Genomic DNA, 21,132 nt, shown 5'->3' on the forward strand with positions numbered 1-21,132 from the left:
GATCCCGATTGGAACGTAAATGGTGCTGATATGGTTCAACTCAGAGCCTATAGAGACGCTATAATTGCTGGCATGAAAGCAGGAGGAAAGAAAGCCATTAACATGTCGAAGACAGTTGAGGTGATTCAGAAAAGCGATGAAGCGCCCAGTGTCTTTTATGACCGATTATTGGAGGCATACCGCTTGTATACCCCCTTTAATCCGGAAGACGCAGACAATTCCCGAATGGTTAACTCCGCCTTTTGTCAGCCAAGCATACGGAGATATTAAGCGCAAGCTACAAAAGTTAGAAGGGTTTGCAGGTATGTCCATCACCCAACTAATGGAGGTAGCAAATAAGGTCTATATGAACAGGGATACAGAGAGTAAGAAAGAGGAGGAGCGCAAGATGCGTAAAAAGGCTGATATGCTAGCGGTAGCAATCGCAGGCGTAGATAAACGGGGCCCAGATAGAGGCAATAATAGATGGAGTAGGGAGCCTTTGAGTAGGGATCAGTGCGCGTATTGCAGGGAAGAAGGGCATTGGAGGAACGAATGTCCGCAAAGAGAGCAGTACGAGAGAGACCAACCCAGGGCAGGCTACGGAAACTTTAGAGGCAGAGCGAGAGGTAGAGGAGGCCCCGGAGGGAGTAATGGTTATAGAGGGAGTAATGGGAACAGAGGAAGTGTTAGGGAAGACAGGTATATTCCAGCAGCGCAAAGGTCCCGCGATAGAGAAGGTAGGGACTTCGTAGGATTGGCTGACACGGTCATGGAGGACTATTGATACCGACCGGGCTCCATCCCCCTTGGTCGAGCGGAGCCTATGGTCGATGTATCAATAGGGGGAAAAAGGAGTGCGTTCATGATCGACACTGGTGCCGAACATTCAGTGGTGACTAATCTAGTTGCTCCTCCATCTGGAAGAACTATTACTGTGATAGGAGCAACTGGAAGAAGTGCTGAAAGACCGGTTCTTAAAAGTCGACTCTGTACATTGGGAGGCCACGTAGTAAAACACCAATTCCTTTATATGCCTGAATGTCCAGTCCAATTGCTGGGACGTGATATGCTATCAAAATTACAAGCGCAGATTACGTTCCTACCAAATGGAACGACATCTTTAAAGTTTAATGGACCTTCAGGTATTATGACTCTATCCGTACCAAAGGAAGAAGAGTGGCGACTTTATACAGTGTTGACTAGCCAAAACCCTAGGAGTGATGAGACATTGTTTAACATACCAGGAGTTTGGGCAGAGAACAACCCACCAGGACTGGCCCGCAATATTCCACCTATAAAAATTGAACTGAAACTTGGGGTTTATCCAGTAAGCCTAAGACAATACCACATCCCACAGAAGGCTAAGAAGAACATCCAATCCTATCTGGATAAGTTCATACGGTATGGTATCCTAAAATTCTGTACTTCCCCCTGGAACACCCCATTGCTGCCTGTTCAAAAGCCCGGTACAGATGAGTATCGACCTGTACAGGACTTAAGAGCAGTCAATGATGCGGTTGTTAGTATACATCCAGTTGTACCCAATCCATATAACCTGCTTGCTTTAATTCCGGGCGGGGCTACTTACTTCACAGTCTTAGATCTCAAAGATGCCTTCTTTTGCCTCCGAATTGCCGCAGAAAGTCAATGTATTTTCGCTTTCCAATGGGAGAACGCTGTAACGGGCTCAAAACGCCAAATGACTTGGACAAGACTGCACCAAGGGTTTAAAAATTCACCTACCCTATTTGGCTCAGCCTTAAGTCAAGATCTACTGGATTTCGAGTCCATCCCAGGAGAGTGTGTCTTGTTACAATATGTAGATGACTTGTTGATAGCAGCAGTTACAAAAGAAATCTGTCAGCAAGCAACGCACGATCTACTACATATTCTCTGGAAGGCAGGATACAAGGTGTCTAGAAAGAAGGCTCAGTTGTGTTTGCCAACTGTCAAGTATCTGGGATTCCATATCTCTGAAGGTCAAAGGATTATGGGGCCAGAGAGAAAAGAAGCTGTCTGCCAAATACCAATACCCAAGAATAGAAGACAAGTGCGAGAATTCTTGGGGGCAGCAGGCTTCTGTAGGATATGGATTCCCAGCTATGCGATACTAGCAAAACCTCTGTACGCAGCCATTAAAGGTACAGAGCACGACCCCTTCTTATGGACCCAAGAACAGCAAACGGCATTTGAAGATGTGAAGAAGGCTTTGATGAGTGCCCCAGCATTAGGTCTACCTGATCACACACGACCATTCTACTTATATGTACACGAGCAAAGAAGAATGGCTGTGGGAGTATTGACACAGTACTTGGGATCATGGCAAAGACCTGTTGCCTACATGTCTAAGCAATTGGATGCAGTGGCCAGCGGACTTCCACCTTGTCTAAGAGCCGTAGCTGCAGCCGCCCTGCTAGTAGCTGAAGCCGATAAACTCACTCTGGGTCAAGAACTTTATGTACGAGTCCCACATGCAGTACAGACGTTGTTGGATTACAAAGGAAATCATTGGTTTAGTAACAGCCGTATGACCAAGTATCAAGCAATGTTGTGTGAAAACCCAAGAGTGCATTTAGAGACTGTAAACACCTTAAATCCAGCTACCCTTTTGCCACAACCTACTGAAAGTCAACATGATTGTTTGGAAGTAATGGATGAAGTATTCTCAAGTAGACCAGATCTTCGTGATTTTCCCATCCAGAACCCCGATGTTCAATATTATACCGACGGCAGTAGTTATGTGAAAGAAGGGATCCGCTATGCAGGATATGCAGTAACAACAATAGACAAGGTGATAGAAGCTCGGCCACTGGCAAAAGGAACATCAGCACAAAAGGCAGAATTAATAGCACTAACACGAGCGTTACAATTGGCTGAAGGTTTAAGAGTAAATATCTATACGGACTCTAAGTATGCGTTTTTAACCACTCATGCCCACGGAGCTCTGTATAAAGAAAGAGGACTACTGAATTCAGAAGGCAAAGAAATCAAGTACGCAGCTGAAATCCTACAACTATTGGAAGCAGTGTGGGAGCCGAAAGAAGTCGGTATTATACATTGTCGAGCGCATCTGAGAGGAGATGGTGATGTAACTAAGGGAAATCGGATGGCAGATAGTGCAGCTAAGCGTGCTGCTGAATCAGGAAGACAGGAGTATGTGGGGCATATAGCTGCTCTAATACCAACCCCACTGTCTCAATGGACTCCAGTTTATACAACTCAAGAAGAGGAGTGGTTAAAGACTGAACCGGGAAAGTATCTGGAGAACAAGTGGTATCAGCTAGAAGATGGAAGAATAGTTATACCAGCATCGCTAGCGGTAGAAATTGTCCAAAATTATCACAACGGGACACATTCTGGGAGAGACAGTACTGAAGAATCTCTCCGGAAACATTTCTACATACCAAGATTGTCCAACTTGACTCAGGCCATTGTACGCAGATGTGTAACGTGTGCTAAGAATAATGCAAGACAAGGACCAGTAAAGCCACCAGGAGTCCAGTTTATGGGGGGACTCCCCATGTCCGATCTACAAATAGACTTTACAGTGATGCCTAAATCGGGTGGACATCGTTACCTGCTGGTAATTGTGTGCACCTATTCAGGCTGGGTAGAAGCATGTCCTACTCGTACCGAGAAAGCAGGAGAAGTTGTGAGATTCCTGCTACGAGAAATAATACCCCGATATGGACTACCCTGTTCTATAGGATCGGACAATGGTCCAGCTTTTGTTCACCAGTGCCTACAACAACTGACTCATATGCTTGGTATAAAGTGGAGGCTTCATACTGCATATAGACCCCAGAGTTCTGGTAAGGTAGAGAGAATGAATAGAACTATAAAGAACCAGTTGGCTAAAATGTGTCAGGAAACCCAACTTAAGTGGAACGTTCTCTTACCTATAGCTCTATTGCGAATCCGCAGTACCCCTACCAGAAGGATGGGCCTCTCTCCTTTTGAAATTATGTATGGGCGACCACCTCCCGTACTTGGTAACTTAAGGGGGGACTTGAGTCAGTTGGGAGAAGGAATTACCCGGCAGCAGGTTGTAGAGTTGGGTAAGACTATGGAGGAGGTACAGAAATGGGTACAAGATAGATTACCTGTGAATATTTATCCCCCTGTTCATAATTATCATCCAGGAGACCAAGTGTGGATTAAAGAGTGGAATAATGTACCGTTAGGGCCCAAGTGGAGAGGTCCTTATGTTGTTCTTTTGTCTACCCCTACAGCGATAAAAGTAGCAGAAGTGACTCCGTGGATACATCACTCCAGGGTTAAACCAGCAGCAGTCGATTCTTGGCAAGTTACAGCAGATCCAGAGAATCCCTGCAAGATCCGGTTGAAACGCACTACTCAGTCGGAGTAACGAGGAATTATTGTGGATTACAAATTTTATTGTTACAGGTGTAAGTGAGAAGGCCATAATAAAGCCTGTCCTCTTACCATCACATAGTGTATAAGCCAGGAAAGTCCCGAAGGGACACCTGTGAAGACGAGCAGAACTCCATTCCCTGCAGCCCTCACATCCTGGAAGCTGAGGTTCCATCGCACGGACGAAGACTGAGGATGACGGCGAAAGATGTGCTTTTGATTGTGTTTATTTATATGTGTTTTTATATTCAGGAAGGTAGAGGTACCGACACTCCTAGCTGTGAGGTATGCATTAAGACTACGAGAACAGGTAACCATATTTCCCAAACCCTAATTTGGCATTCACAATACGAATGTAAAGGAGATGTATCAAGATGTAGATACTTAAATATAGACTATAGTGTATGCCATTTAGGAGTAGGAGAACCTAAGTGCTTCAGTCCGGAGTATCAGCCTCGTACAATTTGGTTGACTCTCAGGAATGGAGATCCTCAGGGGACCCTAATTAATAAGACGGTGTTAGAATCCGTATATTCTTCGGGTGTTCTGCTATTTGATGCATGTAAGGCGATATCAAGTGGTAGAAAGCCGTGGAATGTATGTGGGGATCTTAGATGGGAGAGGACGTATGGGTCTAACGATAAATACATTTGTCCCAGTAGCAAAAATAAATATGTGAGTCCTAGATGCCCAAATAAAGACTATAACTTTTGCCCATATTGGTCTTGTGTGGGGTGGGCGACTTGGGGACAGACAGTAGATAAAGACATGATAGTGACTAAGTTGCCGACTAGCCCATATTGTAAGTCTATGGAATGTAACCCAGTCCATATACTTATTAATAACCCCGACAAGTTCCTAGATAAGTATGGCAATTTATTTGGGTTTCAGATATACGGGACGGGTTTAGATCCTGGGACATTATTGTTTATAGGGATAGAGACTGATACGGTATCCTCCCAGACTCATCAAGTATACCACTCCTTTTATGAAGAGATGAGTATAGATAATAAGATCCCCCATAGCGCTAAGAACCTGTTCATCGACCTAGCTGAAAGTATTGCCGGTAGTCTTAATGTTACCAACTGCTATGTGTGTGGAGGTACTAACATGGGAGACCAATGGCCTTGGGAAGCAAAGGAGGTAATGTCCGGTTCTGAGGCAGTTGACCAACTAATATCTGCACCAGCCGATTATCATTTGAGTGTTAGAGGTAAATCTGAGTGGAGATTAAAGACCTCCATCATAGGTTATGTTTGCATAGCAAGGAAAGGAATAATGTATAATACTTCTGTAGGAGAATTAACTTGTCTAGGGCAAAAAGCTTATGATGATGATACAAAGAATACAACTTGGTGGTCGGCTTCAAATGTCTCAGAACCATCTAACCCGTTTGCTAGATACGCCAATTTAAAGGATGTGTGGTTTGATCTATCCATCACATCTACCTGGAGAGCCCCAGCAAATTTGTACTGGATCTGTGGTAAGAAAGCCTATTCGGAGCTGCCACAGGACTGGGAAGGGGCATGTGTGTTGGGTATGCTCAAACCATCCTTCTTCTTGTTACCGATTGAAACAGGTGAGACTTTAGGTGTTAAAGTGTATGATGTGAATCATAGGAAGAAAAGGGGACCCTTAGAGATAGGTACCTGGGAAGATAATGAATGGCCTCCCCAGCGTATCATAGATTATTATGGGCCAGCCACGTGGGCTGAGGATGGTACCTTTGGTTATAGAACCCCTATTTATATGCTCAACCGTATTATAAGATTACAGGCGGTGGTTGAGATTATCACTAATGAAACATCACAAGCGCTCAATCTCCTAGTGAAACATAATACCAGGATGAGGACAGCAGTATACCAGAATAGATTAGCCTTGGATTACCTTTTGGCAGTAGAGGGAGGTGTATGTGGGAAGTTTAACCTAAGCAATTGCTGTCTTCAAATAGATGACGAAGGGCAAGCAATAGCTGAGCTTACTAGCCATATGGTTAAACTAGCGCATGTGCCTACTCAGGTATGGAAAGGGTACAATCCAAGTAGTTGGTTTGGTAGCTGGTATGAGTGGTTTGGAGGGCTTAAGGCAGTGGTAGGTGGAGTCCTACTGATTTTACTGTTGTGTCTACTCCTACCGTGTCTTATACCCTTAGTAGTTAGGTCTGTGCAAAGCCTGATAGGAAGTATAGCAGAGAGGAAGGCTGCTGCACAGATAATGGCGATATATAAATATAGGGCTCTAGATCAGGGAGAACCACTGCAGGAAGATGAATGTTGAAGATTCACATCATAAGATAAGTCTGGTCTGGTTCAAGGTAACTTGCGGTGTAAGCAAACTAAGGTTATGTGATGCCTCAAGTAATTGTAAAATATCAAGAGGCATCAAAGGGGGGAATGTGGTGGAATCTCGGTAAAAATAAATTTAGTAGGCCGAGATTACCACGTGGCATGTGTACGTGCATATGCTGACGTATCGATCAGTTGGTTGCACGTGGCAAGATACGATCAGTAGTGTACGGAGCATGTGCAAGAATACAGGATATAGTATTCCCCCTCCTCCATTGTGCTGGACAAGCCATGCGGTCAAACAGGAAGTTAATTCTTATTTGTGTTGATTGGTTAAGAGAATGTGCGGGTGGAGCTTAATATGGGAGGAGTTATATGCCTATATAAGGAGCCTGCACTATTGTCCGGGGCTCAGAATTTGCTGTATTTTGGTGACGCTAGTCCCTCTGAGTCCCGATCGGTGATCCAATAAAGAATCTCTTCCTTCCTGAAGAAACCTGTGTCCATCTCTCTGTGCTTGGCTTCCGTCAGTTTCTCCGGTATCAGAATGTTTTATAGGGATGTGTCATTGAGCTGCAGAGAATAAAAAGGGGGCATCGAAATAGTGGGCCAACAAATTTTGTTGTGTGATCTACTTGAAAATGAGTGTTAATGCACTGAGATTCTAAATGGGTTCTCACACACGTTTGTATGTATTGAACCCTGAATTGCGATTTATTTCTATGATTTTTGCAGGAATAGATGCATAGACACAAAGGATCTCATGGTAGCATTGATCAGATTCCAAGGGCCATCCTTTTCTACAGCCTAGTTGTTTTTATTTCTATATATATATATATATTTCAAAAAAAGGAACATTTTCATGAATGATGCATTTTCCTCTCTTGGCAATCTATCCAAAATGACCAAATTCAGAAACCACCTTGTTATTCCTGTGTTTTAGTGGCCTATCTGCACGTAAGGCGGGTTTGATTGCACGTATCCTTTGTGAGTTCAAAATCCAACTATACTACAATTGGAAATTCCCCAATTCTCCTGATGCTCCAGCAAATCTTAATCATATTAAATATCCGTTTTTGATTGAGGAAGTGACTCAATCTTTAAAAACAACACATTATATTAAAATGTAGATTATTTGGCTGCAATAAGTCTTGATGTTACCAAAAAAAACTTCACTTGGTTTTCAGATTGTCTTTAGCTTGGACATTCATTCTGTCAACACCAATTTCTCGAACACAGTTAACTGCAAATACGTTTTATCTTCTGTCTTGTTATACATTATCTGTGGCAGTGGGTATCATAGCTACAGCAACCAGTACTAGCTGCATACAAAAATGGCCAACGTGTTAAATACATGTTTATATCTGCGCTAGGGATCAATCTCGCCTTTGCGTCTCATGTGATGTTGTCAAATTTAACCATAACTACTAACAAATAAAATAATGTGTCAAGACAGCCTGGCATTTAATAATTGTAAATTTAAGAATAAAAAAAAAAAAAAAACATCTCTTACTGCACATTTCTCTCCCTTTCTCATTATTCTCCTCCCCATCTTCAAAACATTTTCTGTCCATGGTATATTTAAATCGAAGTGGGTACGTCAGAGTCCCGCTTACCGAAGGATCACTTGTTGCTCGTGCCACTTCCCAAGACCGTTACTGTCATCATCCGTGCCTACAACATAATTTTTATAACTGAGATGTAATTCAATGTTTATTATCAGATCTTTAGTTTGAACCGATTTGATATACTTGTCTTCACTTATTTCTGTTTCTCGTCTAAATAAAGATGGTCACAAAATAGAAAAATAAAGAAGTAACAGTGGTACATTAAAGGCTCATTTCCTGCTGGTATCAGAATGCATGTAAATTCTGCGTGACACAGATAGTTTGCAAGTGCATTCTAATTATGAGTGACATAACTTAGGCACATTCTTTAAAAGCTGTGTGAACATAGGTGAATTCGGTTCAGACTTAGTCATATCGACTTACCTACCTGTGTACATTTCGGAATTCCCCTTGGTGTGGTCCAGCTAAAACCACATAATGTAAGTACGCCTCCAGCCATAATCCAGTATCGCAGAACATGACACAGGGATATGTCAACTTGGATCTATAAACTTATAGCATGAGACCATGTATCTGGACATAAACACCGACATAACGTGGAAATTCCCAGTTATCCTATCTCCCAGCATTTCAAATGGCCAGTCAGGGACTTTTTATTTTTTCAGAGGAGGAAGATTTCACCTGGATCTATTTTAGTAATTTATATAAGAACATAACATGTTGGTGCAACTGATTAACCTAAAGCAGGCACCTCAAACTATGCATCCAACCCCCCTCCAGATATTGCTAAGCTGCAACTCCCATTATCTTCTGGCTGTCTATTGCATTCACCGAATTCTTAGAGCTTCCATCAACATATAAGTAGGGAATGTGTAAAGAGACATTTAAAGGGACACTCCAGACCCCGAAAGCACTTTAGCTTGCTGAAAAGCTTTATGTGTGAAGAGTGTGTCCTCATTCTTTCATGTTTCAAAAAGTTCAGATTTCAATAGAAATTGGCACTTTCATAACTTCAAATGGTTACACCCCCCTCCACCCCCTTCACTTTCAAGCACACGGCAGGTTCTGTTACTTCCTGGTTTGGGTAGCTCACTGGAACTAATCTCAATAGTTCAGAGCACCTGCCTTGAAAAGACTTGACCTGCATTGGGAAATCTGTGATTGGACAGCCACAGAAAGTCTGGGCAGGGTTAGAGGGGGAGGGTGGGGGAGCTTCCAAAGGCGGCAGACTAGAGAACTGCAGCTTTTGCAAGCTGTTTATAGATATACCCTCCAATGGGAAAAAAAAACACAATTAAATGCATGCAAATTTTCATCTGAGGTGTATCTACTAAACAGTGATTTATATTGTATTTAGACGGTAGTGTTCCTTTAATCCGAAGAAGGGAGATTGAACTGGATGGTATAAACTGGGCTGAGGATTTAGAAGTGGTTGGAAGGCCATGTAGGCTTAGGAGTCAGACATAGAGATTTGACGTGAATAAAGTAGTCTGAAATGGTCAGTGGTTATGGTGCGATGGATACTTTTAGTGTTCCTTTAATAATAAGCAAGCAGTGCACTTTAAGCAGACTTTTTATACGTACTTCCCAAAAGTGCATTCTGCATTACGGTAGAAAATCGCTCATAGTTTTGAAACTGAAAGTAGTCAAAGTTTCTGTTACAATGTTATCAGTTATTTTAAAAAATGTGCAAAATTCCCCTTCATTTAATCTGTTTCTTTTTTCCAGGAGCTGCAGGATTTTCAACATTTTGTGCATTCCCGACCTCCATATGATATTGTAGTTGACGGACTGAATGTGGCACACATGTCCACTAATGGCATACGCTCCCAAAATGTGAGTTATTAACTTTTTCCATCTACTAAATAGGCTAGCATTTACCTATATTATATAAACAATTTTACATTGTCTATTAGTACTGGATGCCAGAGTTGGGATCCCCCACCATGTACATATCTTGCTCACAAAAGCTAGAGGTTATTATCCGTTCCTCTCTGATGAGGACTGTTAGATGTCGCACTGTTTCTTATGTTGAGAGAACCTGTCTGGTATTTCAGGTGGTATCAGTCTGACGTGCCACTGTAAGAGTTCCCACTAAAATGGCAATAAATGATCCAAGACCTGAGCAAGGAGTAAGGGTAGTGTAAGCTATTAAGCTTTTCTGTTTTCTTTAAGCGTCTTGTGGTCGCCATGGTTAATCCATTAAGCTAAAATGGACACCGAAGATGCTGGGAACTACAGTTCCCATCATTCTCTCACCAGGAATGCTGCGAGTTACAGTACATAGCTAATGTTGAAAAGTAAAGTTAGCACCCATGGGGTCAGACAATTAGTAATGTAACACAGACTTTGACAACAAATGGGAATATGGAAGATGAAAAGAAAAATAAGTGGCACGAATCGAAATCGGTATTATGGCGTTTTAATATAAGAAAGCTCAGTATAAGGCCTCGTCGTGTAACGTCCTTTAATGTGTGCTGACCTTTGAAATCTGGAATATCGATCTAAATAATGAAATATGAAAAAAAAACATTTCTGTTCAAGTTGCTTAAATTGTACCACTTGCACAGGTAAACACCTCCGTGGGTAGGAAGGTAATCCACCAATCAGGAGCCTCTTGTTCTGGTTTAGTGGGCTGGACCGATCTTAATGACAATGGAGTTAGTTTTAGCGACTTTTGCAATTCACTGCAATTTTAAGCCACTCCAAACTGTATATACAAGTAACTCTCTGCACCATAGTCTGTGAAGTAGTGCAGAGTTGTTATAGTGCTTAGAGTGACCCTTTAACTGAAATCTACCTTAATGCTTTATTAGTTTTTATAACGTCATTTTAATGTAAAATGACAAGTTTAAAACGATGGACTTCATGTTATGAAACTACCTCTAACCCTCCTTCCTTTCTTACTTAGAATTTAAATAATATCAAAAAAGGTCATTTTATGTTGGCAATAGGTCTTTTAACTCTCTGAATGCCAGCTGGGCTACCGATGCAAGCTTTTGCTACATAGCACAGTTCCTTACGTGAGAATTTGATTTACTAGCCCAGAGGCTTTAAAGGACCACTATAGTGCCAGGAAAACAAACTTGTTTTCCTGGCACTATAGTGCCCTGAGGGTGCCCCCACCCTCAGGGTCCCACTCCCGTTGCGCTAAAGGGAAAGGAAGGAGTTATTCCCTTATCTTTTTTCCAGCGCCTGGCGCTGGGACTCTCCTCCCTCTTCTGACGTCACCGGCTGAATGCGCATGCGCGGCAAGAGCCGCGCACACATTCAGCCAGTCCATAGGAAAGCATTCTCAATGCTTTCCTATGGACGCTGGCGTCTTCTCACTGTGATTTTCACAGTGAGAAGCGCGGAAGCGACTCTAGCGGCTGTCAGTGAGACAGCCACTAGCTGCTGAATTAACCCGAATGTAAACATAGCAGTTTTACTGAAACTGCTATGTTTACAGCAGAAAGGGTTAATCCTAGATGGACCTGGCACCCAGACCACTTCATTGAGCTGAAGTGGTCTGGGTGCCTATAGTGGTCCTTTAATGTTTACAGCTCAGGACAGGTAAGTTAGTGGTTGAATCCACAGGAGCAATGCTCACAGAAATGTGCGTTTAACCCCTTGAGACTGCAGGGCATTCTATGCCGTCCTTATTTAGATGGCTCTAAAAGCCGCAGGGCGGCATAGAACGCCCTGCGATCTTATGTACTCACCCGGTGATCGCGGTATGGAGACTCACCTGGGAGCCCAGGGAGACCCCCTCTGTCCTCTTCGGCCCCCCTGGGCCATGTGATCGCGACGTCCACAGCAATGCCAGTGAATTTATTACTATCATGATTCCTTGGCTAATCTCTTCTTTTTCCCCCCTTTAGTAGGCAAATTGACAAATATGTTGGGATTTAGGTATTTAATATCCATATGGTGTTTTTGTAATTAAATTGTAAAGATGTTTTTATGTATTTGGATTTTTAGACATTTAGACATTTAGAGAATATCCCTCCCCCCCCCCTTCTTTTGTGTGGGTGCATTTAATATGAAAGAGGTGAATTACAGTTGGACAGACATACAGGCAGTGCAGAATTATTAGGCAAGTTGTATTTTTGAGGATTAATTTTATTATTGAACAACAACCATGTTCTCAATTAACCCAAAAAACTCATTAATATCAAAGCTGAATATTTTGGGAAGTAGTTTTTAGTTTGTTTTTAGTTATAGCTATTTTAGGGGGATATCTGTGTGTGCAGGTGACTATTACTGTGCATAATTATTAGGCAACTTAACAAAAAACAAATATATACCCATTTCAATTATTTATTTTTACCAGTGAAACCAATATAACATCTCAACATTCACAAATATACATATCTGACATTCAAAAACATAACAAAAACAAATCAGTGACCAATATAGCCACCTTTCTTTGCAAGGACACTCAAAAGCCTGCCATCCATGGATTCTGTCAGTGTTTTGATCTGTTCACCATCAACATTGCGTGCAGCAGCAACCACAGCCTCCCAGACACTGTTCAGAGAGGTGTACTGTTTTCCCTCCTTGTAAATCTCACATTTGATGATGGACCACAGGTTCTCAATGGGGTTCAGATCAGGTGAACAAGGAGGCCATGTCATTAGATTTTCTTATTTTATACCCTTTCTTGCCAGCCACGCTGTGGAGTACTTGGACGCGTGTGATGGAGCATTGTCCTGCATGAAAATCATGTTTTTCTTGAAGGATGCAGACTTCTTCCTGTACCACTGCTTGAAGAAGGTGTCTTCCAGAAACTGGGAGTTGAGCTTGACTCCATCCTCAACCCGAAAAGGCCCCACAAGCTCATCTTTAATGATACCAGCCCAAACCAGTACTCCACCTCCACCTTGTTGGCGTCTGAGTTGGACTGGAGCTCTCTGCCCTTTACCAATCCATCCATCTGGCCCATCAAGACTCACTCTCATTTCATCAGTCCATAAAACCTTAGAAAAATCAGTCTTGAGATATTTCTTGGCCCAGTCTTGACGTTTCAGCTTGTGTGTCTTGTTCAGTGGTGGTCGTCTTTCAGCCTTTCTTACCTTGGCCATGTCTCTGAGTATTGCACACCTTGTGCTTTTGGGCACTCCAGTGATTTTGCAGCACTGAAATATGGCCAAACTGGTGGCAAGTGGCATCTTGGCAGCTGCACGCTTGACTTTTCTCAGTTCATGGGCAGTTATTTTGTGCCTTGGTTTTTCCACACGCTTCTTGCGACCCTGTTGACTATTTTGAATGAAACGCTTGATTGTTCGATGATCACGCTTCAGAAGCTTTGCAATTTTAAGAGTGCTGCATCCCTCTGCAAGATATCTCACTATTTTTGACTTTTCTGAGCCTGTCAAGTCCTTCTTTTGACCCATTTTGCCAAAGGAAAGGAAGTTGCCTAATAATTATGCACACCTGATATAGGGTGTTGATGTCATTAGACCACACCCCTTCTCATTACAGAGATGCACATCACCTAATATGCTTAATTGGTAGTAGGCTTTCGAGCCTATACAGCTTGGAGTAAGACAACATGCATAAAGAGGATGATGTGGTCAAAATACTCATTTGCCTAATAATTCTGCACACAGTGTATAGTGCAAATGCCAGGTTTTGTTTACGTTTTGTTTTGATCACAACTTGTACATTTGGCTGCGGTCTTAAGGGGTTAAGCTATAGTAAAACCGTTTTTTGAAATAGGTTTGTGTATACGATATAATTTGGTGTCCAAGTACCATAACTACTACTGTAGAGGCTATTGTATCAGGCAGTGGCAGTGCTGGGCTTAGCTCATTGGCTGAACGCAACGGACTGACGCTGTCTGGAATTGATTTGGCCTCAAAAGAGCTAATGGAAGCTCCGTGCAGTAGGTGTCCAGCGTCTGCCAGACTCTATGTAAGCATATTTGTTTGCTGAGAAAGATGATTTTAGGTAGACAGTATTTTTGTGTGCGCTGTTCCTTAATCTGTGTTTTGTATAGAGTTTGGTCTCTGTGGCAGCACCATTGTTGAGAAATGCATGTTTTGGGAGTGCCCCCAAGTCCGTTTTTTTGTTGTTGTTTTTTTTCTTCTTTAACTGAGTGCCTCTGCAACCTACATCACATATCAATATGGAGCCAGGAGAGAACAAGTGGAAGAGGAGATATATAGAAAATAAAATATGTTTCTGTATGTCCTCCCCCAAATAGGATGCCTGCCTTGGCTGTGCATCTTATTCCAAAATAAAATGCCCTGTGTATATAACCACAGCGGGACTGTATGATGCTGCCAATGCTAAATGAGCAAGGTATTCCATGTTGTCATCTATTTTGTAGGGATAAGATTGGGAAGTTGGAAGATTGTGCCATTGGCCGTTAAGGGGTTAAATATAAAATCAGAAGTACATAGCCTTTTTTGTGCCCTGGTCAGCTAATTAAAAATTTCTCATGAGCTGCAGGGTGTGGAAGTCCCAGGTTATTGACGTAGGGATATGAGCTGCAGATTTGAATTGTGTGATTCATTATTAAGTAAACACTTGTGTTGCTGTAGTAACAGATTGTTGTCTTTGTGTGTCTGGTTTTCCTTTTCTTGAGCTTTGGGAGGGACATTTAGCTAACGTCACAGTTCTTAAAACATACAAAAGAAATCTTTGCGCAGACATACGCTCTAACTAACGTCATGCTTTCTGCAGGAGATCCCTGCACGCATTCATTTAATCATAGTTTGTTTGGTTTTTATTTAGACAGACACACACGATGCCTGCAAGTATGATATGTACAATATATGGCCAGGAATCGGAATCTCCCCTGATGACACTGATACATTCAAACAAGCATTTTAACGCTCATTGTTAAGGGTTTTATTTGCAGCTAAATTTCAGTAGTTTTTATACTAATTATAGACAGCAGCCTTCATTAAAGGAACACTCCAATGTGACAAGGAGCACCTTCTGTCAAGTCCTAAACACTTTAGCAATGAAGTGCTTTTGTAATCTGTAGAGTCCTTTTAACAAGTATATTGATGGGTTATACATCAATATGTTTTGGCTAGTTTTTTGACTGTAACTGTGTAAAGGGACACTCTAGACACAGTAATCACTTCATCATATCTAGTCTGGAGTTCTCGGCACCATTCTTCCATTCAACGTTAAACCATTTTAAATGCTTTCTGCTAAATGCGAGTCCCCTGCAGCCCATCCCATCTGTGCTGCTCAGGCTAGTAAGAAAGCATGGCTGTGATTTGGTTAAGTGTCAGCTGACCGCTTCCAACCTATCACAGTGCTCACTGTTGGTTATGAATTGGTGTGGGCAGGAAAGTGTGAAATCGCTGCTTAACCACCCCTCCATTGTATATCCAATTCAATAAAATAAAATGCTTATAGTGCCTACTGTCTCCCTTTAATGAAAATAGTTATGAAATGCTCATATTGACTGTTTTTAAATTTTATTCTACTTTGTGTTATTGTAAAGCCTCAAGTTGACAAAACCTAAATATCGTATCCGCCGTAAAGTTTTTCGGGCATTTTCATAACAAGACATGATATATTAAGGTTCTTGCGAGATACTCCATAGACACAAGTGTTGTACTCGCACATTTGAGAATGCAACACTGGTATGGGCTCCTTTTGTGTGAAGAACCAAGGGCTGGAGGAAGAATATGAAACAGCTCCTGGTATAATGTACTTCTGCAGCACCTCCAGGTCACCACACTACAATAAATGCAAAGACCCTTTAAGGTAACAGAATCCCTTTAATCATATCAGCTCTTCACTAGTAGCCAGGTTTAAAAGTTACTTCCTGTTACAAACCCCTGTTTTTCCTTGTCCCAGTTATTTTTCCTGCATTCGGTACATTGATCTACCGAACACCGACCACCCCTCTGGCTCATTTAACTTTAAATAAAACCACAAACTTAAGTGGCCTTGTGGCCGCCGTTCATATAACCGAACAACATGTGCACTGGAAAACGGCGGCCATCTTGTCTCCCAAAAGCAGGCAGCGGTACTTGATCATCGAGTGTTTGATACTCTAAGTCTGACACTCGACCCCGCAAACACCGGTCATTTTGTACGAACGCCTGCGACAAGCCAGGAGAGTGCTGTTCGGTAGGATTGTTTGCACGAACCAGGCGAACAATTGCTACCTATGAGCCAGGGCAACAGTTTGCCTTTTTGTTCGTTTTGGAATCCCCGAAAGTGACCAAAAGCTAACACTTTTTTCTCTGGAACTATTTTGGGCAACGCCATGTGTGGCGATTCGGCTGTATTCGTGGGATCTGAGCGCTATTTGGATATGTTGGGCGCTCAGATCCAGGCAGATAAGACTTGAGAGGTTTCCTATGTGTGTTATATGTATTTTAGGGTATTTTATGTTTTATTTTCTGTACCTCTACTGCCTGGAAGATAATTAGTTTATGCAAAGTACACTCAATTATGTCCCAGACACAGAGACTCCTGGGCATGTTTTACTATACTTTTGTTTGAGACCCCATGCTGGTGGTCTGTTTATAAAAGGTGGCCACATGGCCATGGTAAATCATTCCTGTTGTACCCATCATCAAGTCTCGACTGATGTTTGGGTAAGGGAACGAAGAAGCGCTTGATTTTAACCGCGTTCTACTGGGATTTCGGGAGAATACGAACTAGTGTACTATGCGAACGGGGCTATAATCACCCAAGCCTCTAGCATTTCGGGAGTGTGCGAACGAATGTATCATACGAAATACAAGGGGTTCGTTACACTTACCACTTTAATTGTCTACCTACAGTACAAGCTCAGTGAATGGACAGCCAGCAGAACTTTTAGTGACCCACCAGTACGAGCTTAGTGATTGGATAGCCAGCAACACGTTTAGTGACACTGCCAGTACAAGCTCAGTGAATGGACAGCCAGCAACACGTTTAGTGACCCTGCCAGTACGAGCTCAGTGATTGGACAGCCAGCAATACGTTTAGTGACCCTGCCATTATAAACTTAGTGATTGGATAGCCAGTAACACGTTTAGTGACCCTGCCAGTACGAGCTCAGTGATTGGACAGCCAGCAATACGTTTAGTGACCCTGCCATTATAAACTTAGTGATTGGATAGCCAGTAACATGTTAAGTGACCCTGCCAGTACGAGCTCAGTGATTGGACAGCCAGCAATACGTTTAGTGACCCTGCCATTACAAACTTAGTGATTGGATAGCCAGTAACACGTTAAGTGACCCTGCCAGTACGAGTTCAGTGATTGGACAGCCAGCAATAAGTTTAGTGACCCTGCCATTACAAACTTAGTGATTGGATAGCCAGTAACACGTTAAGTGACCCTGCCAGTACGAGTTCAGTGATTGGACAGCCAGCAATAAGTTTAGTGACCCTGCCTTGACGTGTTGGGGGGGGGTCTTTCAGCATCTCTGCACTTCCAAGAGAAGAAAAAAGTATTTGCCACCGGGCATTGTCATATAGAAAGTAGTAAGGTTTCAGAGTTACTAGCCTATCCGGAAATCATGCAGCTGCTTGATCCCCTGGTTAAGACCCACTTGTGAGGGCCACAGATATTAGCCACTATGGGAAGCGGCTGCTGCTTTTAAGCAGCTCTGAGGATTGCCAACAGGTAGTGGAGGGGTGGACGGCAATTACCACTCACCAAGGCAGAATTTACCTGCCAATTGGAATTGTACATTTTGAGATGGAAACATATTAAATGTACTATTTTTCAAACCGCTCTGGCATTGGCTTTTATTTTCTCATACTAAATTAAATTGCATCTCTCAAACTGCATGTGCGTCACACAAAGGTTATTCCAGTTCAAAATGTGTTTTTGAGTGCAGTACCTCTTACAGCCTCTTTGTGGAAGTGTTTGTATGCTATTATTTAATGGCTGTTTATAGCCCGTTGTTAAATGAGTAACATCCAGAAATATGAGAACTCAACGCCTATGGAGCACCTGGAATTAAAATAATGCAAGCACAGGAAAAATAAATAAACACTTGCTTCAATCCCACCAGAAATTGGGTTAAAAGTGACACTGATGTAGAATTATTAAAAAATCTTTATTGAACCTGTATTGAATTACTGTACTAACTCCATTTTAACTTCACATAATTGATATATCCTCCATTTTGACTAACTTACACATTACATGACAGAATTTCCTAACAGTATAGTATAATGAATAGAGACTGTATTTTCTATAAAGACATGACTAACTCTGGAATTGCTGAATCTCCTGTAGTTTGCAACAAAGTATAATCTGAAGGCCATGAGAAGCTGGCCTAATGAAATGTTCTATTCATAAAAGAACCTTGCACCTGACCACGAGTCTGACATCACTAACTACGCAAAATGACGCCCAAGCCCCCCTTTCCACCGAGTAAGCCTCGTGCTGGGAAAGATGGCGCTTGAGCCATCTGTCCACCCCCGTGTCCAGAACAATACCACCTCTTGGTGGGAGGACACCTAGCTAACCACTTAGTTCTTGAACCAATTAATAATATTGATGGGTGGACATTGACATAGCCACTTAACAACTAATCCAATTAATGATGTTTATTTACTGATATCTTGATATTCAATGATGATGCAATTTCGCTCTTATAAGGGCCTGCAAGCCCACTTTTAACCAGATGCCAATAAATTTCCTCGAAGTTATTTTAACCTGCACTCCGTGTGTCAGTCTGAATTTACTTCTGCGTATACGCAATTTATTCATCTCAGATTTGGACAGGAACAGATAGACATTTAAACATATTTGTTTGTTTCTAAATTATACTATATCAACACCAAACATAGTGACTTGGTTTAGTCCGGTTAACAGTGACACCAAACATAGTGACTTGGTTTATTCCGGTTAAAGTGACAAACTTCTTATGGGATTGAACAAAACAGTGGCATTTTGGGACTTGTGGGTACTTTTTATTTTATTTAATGAAGTTCAGAACACCTTTTGCCGTCCAACCCTCCCACACACAGTTTCACCAAAGCATTATATTTTCCTGGGTGCTTTTTGGCCAGAGTGCGCCCTAATTTTAGCTTAGACATGAATAGAATTTGTTGATTCTAAAACGGTGCTTTTCTGTCTTCAGTTCTACTACCCATTAATGCTATATTTTCCACTCATTACTTTAATTCGACATCCCATCATTCTATACATGATGCCATTAAAGGGATACTTGCATCATAAACATGTCATTGTTGTTGTAGTGGCTCTGTTTATATTGTTGACACAAGAATTATATTCAAGTACAAGGTTTGAAAGGAAAGTACAAAACAATACAGTCAAATGCAAAATATACCGGTAGCCATAAAAGGAATAATTAAAGCAATAACAGTCTTAGTTTAGATAACAGTCCAACAGTCTTAGTTTAGATATCAGTGAGTGTCTGCCACTGGAGGTGCTACTATGCAGCAATGTAAACACTGCATTATCTCTGAAAGGGCAACATTTACATTGAAAAGCCTACAGGGACAGACAGTAGACACCAGATCTACTCTTTTAAACTGTTCTGGTGACTATAGTGTCCCTTTAACAGCAAGGTAGAGGTGATTTGTGATTGCTTCAGTGGTTACATTTTGACAGGATTTGGTCATTACAGAATGTTCTGAAAAACAACCCGCCCTGAGCACAGTTCGTTACAGTGGCAACTGGACAAAGCTAGAACATCTCTGAACTTTGGGGAATTTCCAGTACAAAAATATGACCATTAAAAAAAAAAGTTAATTTACATTCAAGTTCTGACATAAAAATAGTGATTACGTTTTCAGGTTAATTCTTTGGGTTGGAAATTTTGGCTTAAAAAAAATAAAAAATAAATTTTTGCATGTCAGATATAATTGATTATTGACATCATAAAGACCATTGACACAATATAAACTACACTGTACCCCCTTAAAGGGATACTCCAAGCACCACAACCACTTCAGTGATTTGAAGTGGTCATGCTGTCTTGAGACTGGATGTGTAGAATTTTAGTATGAAACTATTAAATGCTGCACATACAGATTTAACCCTCTTTTACTGCCAGAGGTGCAGTGTCAGGTGGGGTATCATCAGCCAGCCCGAAACGTCCGAGCCGACGAACGTCTGGCAAATTTCATTGCACAGATTGTCATTGATTGGCTGAGAGTTGTCTCAGCCAGTGAATGGCCACTGCATCTGATTGCAGTTTCTGCAGTTCTGCTGTACAAATTTGGCACCTGTCACAAAACCACCTCGGTTGTTGAATGGTTTGCCCCATTACCAGGGAACCAAGCCAGGCTACTCCTGGCATCATAACCACTGCACCGGGTACAGCTCTACCACTCTTAAATGAGTGCATCTACCACTTTTCTGAATTTTCCCCTTTGTTGCTCAGGAGCCATTACTCCTTAAAGGGTTAAAGAGAAGCAATATTTAACGATTACACGTTTTGTTAATGCAATATTTAGATAATGCATTTGAATTAATACAATAAAATATACCTGTCCTTCATAATCCTGAAGCTGACTGCAGCGTCATGCAGACCCCTCCTTCTCCAGGAAGAGTTTCCACCAATCTGCAGTATTCGTAAACATGCACATCAGAAGATTATGGAAAATGTGGTGTATCTGCCACCTGGTCTACTTAAAGTTGCTCTATGAACTGATAGCATCCATACTGTGAACCAGGCTGTGTATAGCAATCTGCACACAGCCGATAGCGCTCAAGAAGAGAGATCAGTCCTAAATATTAATCTAGTGAGCGCATGCCAAACAAGCATTTTGGACAAAATTAATATAGGTGGCCCTGAACAGAGAATTCTGCCTGTTTCGGGGTGGCTTCATATAAATTGATCATAGAAACATAGAATGTGACGGCAGATAAGAACCATTCGGCCCATCTAGTCTGCCCAATTTTCGAAATACTTTCTTTAATCCCTGTCTTATCATATATGTAGGATAGCCTTATGCCTATCCCACACATGCTTAAACTCCTTTACTGTG

At 41.9% G+C, this 21,132-nt stretch overlaps 1 protein-coding gene across 2 annotated transcripts in view; it reads left to right on the plus strand.

Annotated features, from left to right (window-relative positions):
* Nucleotides 1-21,132, plus strand: part of PRORP (protein only RNase P catalytic subunit) — a 98,714-nt gene that overhangs the window by 42,205 nt on the left and 35,377 nt on the right. For both annotated transcript variants that reach the window (XM_063440200.1, XM_063440199.1), the window contains one exon: nucleotides 9,938-10,045. In XM_063440200.1, coding sequence (XP_063296270.1) covers nucleotides 9,938-10,045 — 108 coding nt within the window. The remainder of the gene's footprint in view (nucleotides 1-9,937; nucleotides 10,046-21,132) is intronic.

This window comes from Pelobates fuscus, chromosome 13, assembly GCF_036172605.1.
Source record: "Pelobates fuscus isolate aPelFus1 chromosome 13, aPelFus1.pri, whole genome shotgun sequence".
Taxonomy (NCBI): domain Eukaryota; kingdom Metazoa; phylum Chordata; class Amphibia; order Anura; family Pelobatidae; genus Pelobates; species Pelobates fuscus.